Source organism: Pygoscelis adeliae, unplaced genomic scaffold, assembly GCF_000699105.1.
Source record: "Pygoscelis adeliae isolate BGI_AS28 unplaced genomic scaffold, ASM69910v1 Scaffold124, whole genome shotgun sequence".
NCBI lineage: Eukaryota > Metazoa > Chordata > Aves > Sphenisciformes > Spheniscidae > Pygoscelis > Pygoscelis adeliae.
This window is the reverse complement of record NW_008824791.1, coordinates 4,530,359-4,540,365: the sequence shown is the minus strand read 5'-3', so window position 1 is coordinate 4,540,365 and position 10,007 is coordinate 4,530,359. Positions and strand designations below refer to the sequence as shown.

Below are 10,007 nucleotides of genomic sequence, written 5' to 3'. Positions count from 1 at the left end.
GAATAATGTAGGCCATGGTAGTCAGAGTTAATGTTTTTGAATCTTGATGTAGTCATTGTTCCTTCCTTTCCCCCCTGCCCCCCTTTTTGCTTCTATGACTTTCATTGTACTGAAAATCAAGTTCCTACCTATCTTTGCATTCCAACATGCTGTCTTTTATTCCCTTAACACCATATTTTCAAGTATGGGAATAATGACATACAAAATTTTGAAACAATATTTACCTGGAAGATTCAGTATTATGTTCTGCTTCTGATAATTCTTTTTATGTTATAATCTGAATTAGGGTAAAGTACATATTAAATTCCTGATGTTCTGTACTTCCCTTGGACAAGAAGGTATGAATAGATTTTGGGGTTTTTTTGCTGTATTAGTTTATCTTTATTTCTGTTTTAATGCAGACTCAAGAATGAACAATCCGTCAGAAACCAGTAAACCATCAATGGAGAGTGGGGATGGGAACACAGGTAAGAAATGATGAATTGGTGCACAGATATTTTCTGGTGGAATTGAATGGATATTAAAAGCAAAATTTCTTTACCAGTTTACAGGAATTAAAAAACAAACCCACCCCCCCGTTTTTAGAGACTTGGGAACACTTTTGTCTTGTCATTAACCCTACTGTATGCAGGGATTATTCACACCTACTGTATCAGAGCACTACCCACACTTTGTATATAAGATTCCCCTTCCCCACTTCCTCTATCTGTAATGTTTCTGATATTATGGAAGGTCTGGTGGTACTAGCTCTCCATAAGTAGTCTCATTTTTTCCTGGCAGAACATACCTTTGGCACCTCTAACTTTGTCATTTATTTTTGGGTTGAAATTTTCTCTGGCAGATGTGGGCCACTGGCTGATCCTGTTTCCATTTTAGATTTCATTCAAGCTCTCACAACAGTTCTCAAGAACAAGACAAAGGGAGAAAGCATCACTTCCCAACATTAAAAAAAAAAAAAAAAAAAAAAGTTAGCCGGCTTTTCTGTAATGTCTTTGTGTGTTAGAACAGAACCTTGAAATTTGGCTGGGGAAGAATAACCTTTGTGTTAGGGCGAATGTGCCTTTTGGCGAGTCCTTAAGATGTGGCCAAGTTCTAAGCCATTGAAGAAGCTTGTTAAGCCACTATAACTGAATCATGCTATCTCATGCTTTAATTCCTTTCTGGAGGTAATTTAACATTCATTCTGGAAGCAAGAGAAATGACAGTTCTGAATGGAAAGTAAATAGTTTAACCTAACTCAGAATCTTCTCTGAGCTCAGAATAGCATTTGGTAAGAGAAAATTTTAATGAGAGGGAACTTGTTCTTGTTGCTTTGAGAAAAGTCTAGTTACCTTGTATGAGGAAAATTATTTTTCCTCCTCTTGGTTCAGTTATAAGAGTTTTATTTTAAACTCTGGAGTTGTGATGAAATTAACAATTTGTTTCATTTTGTGCTGCTGTCTCCTCATTCTTTGTGCAAGGCTTTAATCCAGCTAAGAGTGACTGAATGTTCCCGATACTGATCCGAGAGGCTGGATGTTTTCTGCCAATGCATGGGGTCAGTCAAAAGGAATCCTGCTCACTTATTAATGTGTGTTTTGTTACTGGGATCTCAGTTTCTATATTTCTGTTGTATTTGTAATAGGAGAGGTACCAATTCTTTTTATGTACAAAAATGATTTTTTATGTATTTAATACTGGTTTAGGATGATATAAAACATTATTTCAAAAAACGTATGGGCTGTAAATATTTCATAATCATAAACAGCATCAAGAGAACAGTGGTTTTAAATATCCCTATAGAATCCTTGTAGCTGGAGTAGTGTGTGTAAACTTCTCAGAAAATTCAGACTTCCTGCTCTGTGTGACTGGAGTTCCCTGCGTCTGTCTTTTCTAAAGAGTGCATTCCCAATGTGCTTCCTTAAGTGCAGCTTTAACTAGCAGTTTCACCTAAACTGAGCTGTTAAAGAAGAGGACTTGGTTTATTCAAAGGTAGGCCATTATCACAGTACTGCATCTGCTTCAGCAGAACCCTGGCTCTGCTCTCCTAGGCAAATGCTTCATCAGTGTGAAGGTGGTGGTCATGGTATAAAGCAATTGGTGGCATGTAAAGCTGCATGTAGGTGCTTTCATCACAAAAGGGGATACAACGTCTGTATTTTTTTATATTCTAATATTAGGGTTAGTTATTACAAAAGTTTGACTCTTACTGGTGTTTGGACCTTTTGCAAACATTGCTTCTGTAATTTAAGTGTTCCCAGTCATTCCTTTCAGGTTTGTTTCCTGACTTTTAAAATGATGCAAACTAAAATAATCTAGAATTTTTGAGGAGCCTTTGTTCTGCAGTCCTTGTTTTGTTTTTAAATATAGTGCTCATAAACCACTGGAGGTAGTGATTAATGGCATTTGTGACGTTCTCTGGGGGCTCAAACATCAGTTGCATTAGTCAACTGGCAGATGTTAAACCCTGAAAGGAATACTCACGGAATGTAATTTTAGGCTTCTGATCAGGGTACTTAGATTACGGTTCTGGGCTCTGTGCATACTTAGTGAAAAGAAAGTCAGCTTTGAGCTCGGATGCTAAGGAACTGGAAGTGCCATTGATTGTCTGGGGAGCATAGGCTCTGAAGCAAAATGTGTGAAGATGATTTTTATAAACACTCAGAGTTCTTATTTTTGTAACTTTCTGTAACTGTCTATTTTCCAGTGACACTTGTAAATCACTTGAGTCTGCTGTGTAAGCACTACTAGTCTATCTTTTGAACCTCAGTGGATGTTTGTTTGGGTCATTCCTGTTTTAAACTGTAGTAAGCTGATGCAACTTGAAAATTTTAGGAGAAATTACTTTAGGGCATGGAACTTAACATTTGGCAGAGGTAGTGTTCTCAGAAAAAAAAAATACAGTTGCCACTGGTAAAGATGACTTAACATCAGTAGTTCTCTGAGCTAACAGCTAAGTTTCATGGAAGTTAACAAATTAGGGTTTTGTATTTCTAACTCTGACTATTTAGGGAACATAGTAAAGTCCCTCGAATATATTGGTCACAAAAAAATGCCTGAAACAGATTTTAACTTTAAAATTTTTGTGCTAAATGGACTCCCCTTTTAAGCATCTGAAAAAGCAACCCATATTTCAGATGAATTAAAAACAACAACAAAAAAAAGTCCTTATGAGTACAAGAGTTGTTGGATGGCTGTTTTCACAAAAACATGAATTGATCAACTGTTCATCAGTACTGCAGAATTACACAAATCTTTTCCAACCTTCAGTTGTGGGTGTACAGTCTACTTAGTGTATCTACTGGAAAAAAGAGAGAGCAGTAAGAAGGGTGTCTTACAGTAAATGGATAGCCCTTTTGGTTTCCTTTTTATAGGTTGCAGCATAAAATTTTCCAGAACAACTCAACCTTTTTTGTTTGTTTAATGTATATTCTTTTTTAAAAGCTGTGTGAATGCAGTACTATGAAAGCCAAGTTTATAGTGTCTATGGAAAGTGTAGTATTATGACATGCATTGACATAGCAGCAAAATAATAATTTTTGTAAGTGTAGTATTCGGAAGGATTCTAAGGATTCTTGTTTGCATTGCTTCATTTCCAGAGGTTGATTTTCCAGTTTCCATAAGAAGAGAGTCTATAGGAGAGTGGGAGAGGGACCATGAAATATTCTTTAACTGCTAAAATTCTGGGCTAATATCGATACTAAACTTCCTACTAGTAATGTGGACGAGGAATCCACAATTTCTGAGTATTGGGGCTATCTCTCTCTCTCAATGTGGGAGGGGCACGAGGGAGAGAGAGATGGGGAAATGTACTGCTGGTGCTGGAAGATATCTCCCAGAGCACAGTGCAGATACCCACTCAAGTTAGCTTTGAAATCTTCCTTCTTGTTTGCCTTCCCTTTCTGAGTCCTTTCTTGCACCTTATTCCACATCTCCCCAGACCTGTAGTTCCTCACTCCTCTTCCTTATGCAGTTTGTAAACTCAGACTTTAGTCTGATGATTACGATCTTGGATTTTGAGAGTATGTTCTCCTGACTGCAGGTGCAATGTTACCATGCCTGTTCCATTTTGTCATGCCTTTACCCTCTGCAGGTACAATTCCAAGACAGCATAAACTAATCCACGTTCAGGGTGTCCTGGTACTTAGTGTTCTGTTCCTTTTCCTGGAGTGGCACTGGGTGAGATTGTTCAAAGATTTGATTTGGCTGAAAATTAATTGCACTTAGCATTAGTCTTCATCCAAACCAACTCCATGAAGTAGCTAACGACATGGCTGAATTTATGCCAGAATTTAAACGTGCTTAAGTTGCATTGGACTTGGGCTATAAGGGTGAAATTTCATCCTGCAGCTTGATTCGGTCTTAACAACTTGCTGGGGGCGGGGGAGGCTCAGTTCCCTACTACCACATCTCTGACCTCCCCTGCTTTGCATTATCTGCTGCTTGCTGGGCCCTAAGGTAAGTTAATTCATCTCACATAACTGGCAGGGAACTAACTTGGCCAAAAGAAAAAGGGAACAGTTCACATGAATAGTTTTCTACTCAGTTAGAAAGGTGAATTAATTGGCTTACTGCTGTGTCCATGAACTACCAGAAGGGGCAGGACAGGAACAATGTAGTTGGAACCAAGAAGAAAGGAGAGATGGGAGATGGAGAGTTCCCACTCCTGTTTTTTTTGGTGTTGGTGAGCTGTTAGATCAGCTCTAGCAATTATGGGAGCTGGGATGGAGATGGAAAAGACATAAATACTTGGGATTGTTAAAATCACAATACCTGTGATTGCATCTGCTGTGTCTATTAATCACCATGGGTTTTTGCATTTAACTCTTACCTTGAGCAGAAGTGGCATTCTGGTCCTTTCATGTTCTTAAAATGTGCTGACCTGCTTCTGACAGCTCCGTTTTCCAGTCTCCTTATCAGATTTCTTGGATTCCGCAGGAGTGGTGTCACATCCTTACGAGCACCTTAAGAACAAGGCCTCTCATATGCTGGACTCAAAGTTCATTTTCCCTGCTGTTCTTCAAAAGATGTAGGCATCCTGTGATAAATGCAAGCAACCTGGGTAGCATTCCTTCCAAAACTAAGGCTGCATCCGAAGGGGAAGGGACACTGTATTCCAAATACTAAAGAAAGCTTAAGATGCAAGTAGAACAGAGAGTGAACAGGTGTGGTTTGTGTTTATTTTGCTCTGAGTTTGGTTTTGGGAGGCGTGGGGAGAGGAAGTTGGAGTCTGTCAAGGTTGAATTTAAAGAAACTACTGTTTTCTCTCAGTACCGGTCTAAACTGTTGTTTGGGACCCATGGAGATTTTAAGCTCAGTCTTGGAACTCACTTTGTTCAAAACTATCAACCCTAGAAGGCTCGTTTCAAATCTCTATATTAAGAGTCAGCAGAAGCGCTAACTGGAGCTTTTCTTCTGCACACATGCACAGCAGTGCTCTTTTAATATGGTATCGTGATTTGAGACTCTTTTTGGAAGATAATTAACTAGAACAGCTTCCTCTCTTTATTTAAGGTGAAGCTTCCAGCTAGTCCTCTCAGAAATGGATAATTTTTTTGACCCCTGCTAGTTTCCAATTGGAATGAGGAATATCTGCCTTACAGTAGGTTTTCTTATCTCTATTTTTTTTTTTCCCTACTTGGGGGTCCCTGAACACAGGTTGAAAACTGATTCAAAGCGTCTGGTTTTTTTTTAATTACTGTAGTAGCTGTTTGTCAGGAATTATTTTTATATATTTACCCAATCATCTTCCCACTCCTTTTGGCCTTCTGCATTGAGAGAATTCTGCAGTTTACTGGAAAGAATGAAAATAGATGATATTCTTCTAGCTCTTCCCAGCAGACCTTCTCTAACTTTCTTTGAGAAGATGGAGTTGCATGGAGAAATGCAACCAAGTTACATTCATTCAAGATCAATTCAGACCAGTGATAGTCCTTCCATTCGCTTTGGATTGGAATTTTAGACTCATAAAGCAAAATAGTTTTATGTAGTTTACAATTTGAATATTTTTAACATGTCTGTGGATCTTTGGCTGCGCATATGTCTCTTAAGTCTGTAAACCATGGCCCAAAGCATAGAATTAAAAACTTGAGTGGACCAACTCCTACCCCACAGCACCTCCACCAAAGATGCATCAAAGGGCCACCTTAGGTATACCTTACATGGCTGCTGGAAAACTTGACTGTCTACATTGTGTCTGTATTTAATTGAACAGTGACTCCATCTTTAGAAATTTTATCTAAGTACGCTGTTGTAGGTCAAAATAACAATGTAAAATGTTGGATGGTGTATTTTACTAATCAAATTTTACACCTGCTTGCTTTTGCAGATGTTTCTAAAGAATAGCAAACCCCTGTTGTTGTTTAACAACTGTGACTCTCTTTTGCTTAGTAGATAACCTAGATTTTTATGGCGAAAAATGTAGATGATGGAAGGAATTTTGAAGTAGGATTTAGTTGAACACCTGTCCATAGGCACTGGACAAAATCTGATAGTCATGAAAAGTAAGCATGCAAGTCTAAAGCTGGTTTTACTTCATTTCAGTCACGCAATTTTTAAGACTGCATCACCTGTTCTAGAAATTCCACACAGCCTGATACACTTAGAGTTTCCCTTCTTGTTGTTAGCCACTGTAAGTAGTAATACCCAACATACAAAACCAGTTGTTGATAATCCCTAATGTTGATTTTATCATCCCCCCACAGAATGATTCCTAAAAGTTTGTAGTTATAGTTCCTCTTGGAAGAAGAGAATTCTGTGGTATTTTCTTGTGGAAAAAATGTTTGTTGTTTGGGTTTTTTTTTTCTTCCTCCTCCTTCTCACAAACAGATTATTTGGGGATAGCTTGGGGGTTTTCATGTCTTCCAAACTGTTTAGGAAGAAGACAACAAAAATGTAGGAAAGTAATCAGGTTTTAGCTATACGAAAGTGAGTGAGAGCAACAGCAAGCCAAAAAGGCAGTTATCTTATGTAATGAGAGCTCTGCACAAATATTCATGGAAATGTGGAGGTATCTTTTATCAAAAGAGTAAAACTGTGGCCCATGACTGCTATGTATATACAGTACTTCTGTTTTCATCAAGTATTATTTTACCTGTCTTTAATGAAAGGTGACTTTATATCAACCTTGTTCTTGCCGCTTTCTGAACTTGAAGGTAGTCTTCAGCTGCTGGATAGAGGGTGCATGGAGAATGGAAACACAGTTTAACCTTAGCAGCATGCACCCATTTGGTTCTCAAAACGTGGTAGAGAATGATGGGGTAATAGTGTACATAGAGTAGATAAGATGATAGAAGCTAAAGAAAATATGATGTTGATTTTTTTCAGCTGACAAATGCTGTATTACTGAAGTCTGGAAGTGACACTGCTTCCCCAGAGTATATTCTCAGAGTATTTTTCTACTACATAGTATTGAGAGAATAGCAGGAGACTTAGGAATATTAATTCTTTTTCCATTTCATAAAAGTAATAACTAATAGTTCTTAATATCTCTCTTTCTCCAGGCACGCAAACAAATGGCCTGGACTTTCAAAAGCAGCCTGTGCCTGTCGGAGGAGCAATCTCTACAGCCCAGGCCCAGGCCTTCCTTGGGCACCTTCATCAGGTAAGAGAAGACCCATTTCAAAGTAGGGGTGACTCGGGCAGGTACGAACACAGCTGCTCTTTTATGTTTTCTCTTTCTGTGGATCATGGGTAGTCATGTAAAGGAATATGGGTAGACCACGTGCTTAAATAGCTTGGATGGGAAAAAAGCTCTTATTGTGGCACTCACTTCATTGCATTAGGCTGCAGAATACGTCAAGATAGGGTGAGACCTATTTGAGGGAACTAGAAAGCTGCTTTTTGGGGACTTGAGAATTCCTAAAGTTTGTTTTTGTTTTATACCTTAATGCAGATAGCAAATTGAAAGGCAAGGTAAAATTTAATCTTTTTGGTAAAGGACTGTATTGGCCCAACAGCTTCCGAGGTTCTGAAACTGTCACTACCTAGTTAAGAAACCAGAAGTGGTGTTGAATGGTAGTCAGCACTATGCTTCAATATTTCAACTCTTAGACATTAATTAGAGTGATCGGACTTACTAAGCATATATGGTTTGTGAGTTTTTAATTTTATTTTTTTTTAAAGTTATTTCAAGGACCTGTTTGTCAGATGATATTCAGGCTTCTACCACTATCCCTCTGTTCTGCTGCTGCTGTGTTTAGGGAATCAAAGCTGAACTTCAGATGTAGGCTGAAGCAAAATGTGGCATCCCTAGGTGAAGAGAAGTATAAGGGGCATTTTTTGTAGTTTTTTATCTGCTCGCACTTCATGTATGAAAACAAATGTCCTAATTTCTTCCCCTTCCTCAGCACCAAGTTTAAACTTTAAAATATTGTACCTAATTGGCTGACCTTGAATGTTTGAGGTCTGAGGTTGCACAGTTATTGTGGTATAATTGACGTACTGAAGCTTTTATGCCCTCTTTTTAAGAGCTCTGAACTGCCATTTTATTGTATGGAACATTCCACACGTCTTATCACATAATTACAATTTTCCAAGTAGGTTGGGTTATATAGGACCTAGGGAGTCCCAGTGTTTGAATTTGCTGAACCAATAGACTGTTGTAGGTTGCCTTTATGTGGAGAGAAGCTGACTAGTTTTCATGGGTTGTCAGTGTGTGTTTAACATGGAGACAGATACAGCTGTTCTGCAGAATTTTGTGTGTTTGTTTTAGTCTTTGTTTTGTTATGTAGGTTGATCCAGGACAGTAATTGTATTTAGCACAGTGCTTTATCTTGCTTTGGAAATGTATTTATTTAAGCAGTTGTCAGGATCTTTATAACTTCATGTTTGATAAAGTGTGATTCATTTCTTGAAACTCTAGTTCAAAGGAAAATCTCGGCTATTCTTTTACGCACCTGCAGGTGTGTGGGAATCTATTGTCAAACTGTCCTCTTCTAGTGTAGCTGCTGTTAGTGGGGTGTTATTCAGCCTTAACACACAGTGCTTTCCTCCAGACTAATAAAAAATATTAGTCTGTAGGCAACATTCAGGAACAATTTAATTTCTAATCAGAAAATGTTTGTTGTGTGGTGGAAGGGGGTGTCCAAATTGCATTCAAAGAGATTTTCAGCAATACGCTGTCTGTACCTGAGTGAGATACATTTGTAGTCTTTTATGTGGGGTTTTTTATTATTATGTAATTTTTAAAGTATTATTTCCGAGTATATTTTATGGATGGCAGGCTATTACTGTTTAGATTATTCTCTGCTGTTAGTTCATGTTAAAAGCTCAGATTACATCAACTGTGTCAAACTGTATTTTGCTTGTGATGAGGAGGAGCTTTTCTGGAAGTGTTTGCTTAGATGTAGAACATGCTTAGTAAGTCTAGTACCTTCATCTAGAGGGGTAGGAAATATTTCCAAGGTGACTCTTAAGGGTTGCCTGTTCGAATATTCAGTTATTCATTTCATGTACTGCAATTTAAATTAAAACTCTCCTTCCTGTGCTTGCAGATATGTGGACTCTCTTTTGTGATGTATGTTATGTGGGGACATCTTTTTATAGAGGCAAGAGTACTACATTTTGCTTTGCTTTATTGTATCCTTATGTGTTGCCTGGTTTTCAAATGAGCAGTGGTTTTCAAACATGGCCAGAGATGGAATTCACTACAGGCTGTAACTCTGACCTTTGAAAGTGTTGGTAATTAATTACATAGCATTCCTTCTTTATAGTAGGAGTGGTGGCAGAAACAAGGCGAGACTGATTAAAACGGTCTTCAGTAAATGAAAATTTAGCATTTGTTGTACAGAGAAAATCCTTATTAGAGATAAAATAACACTCCTTGAAAATCTCACTTTCTGAAGCATCAGTTTTTCTTCACTGCTAACCCACAAGAACTTCTTTGGACCTGTTAATCACAAACATTGAATTCAAGTTTTGAGTATACCTGAATCAATACAGCCTTTGTAAAGTGTCTCCAGTCCTCTGTATTGAGATCTTCTTTTCAGTGGCTGAGGACTGCAAATACTTGAATGGGTTGATCTGAG

At 38.1% G+C, this 10,007-nt stretch overlaps 1 protein-coding gene across 1 annotated transcript in view; it reads left to right on the top strand.

Annotated features, from left to right (window-relative positions):
• Nucleotides 1–403: 403 nt before the first annotated feature.
• POU2F1 (POU class 2 homeobox 1) overlaps nucleotides 404–10,007 on the top strand; it is a 43,062-nt gene continuing 33,458 nt past the window's right edge. Inside the window, exons 1-2 of the mRNA XM_009323903.1 lie at nucleotides 404–467; nucleotides 7,482–7,582. Of these exons, the coding sequence (XP_009322178.1) occupies nucleotides 410–467; nucleotides 7,482–7,582 (159 nt within the window). The 5' untranslated portion in view covers nucleotides 404–409. The remainder of the gene's footprint in view (nucleotides 468–7,481; nucleotides 7,583–10,007) is intronic.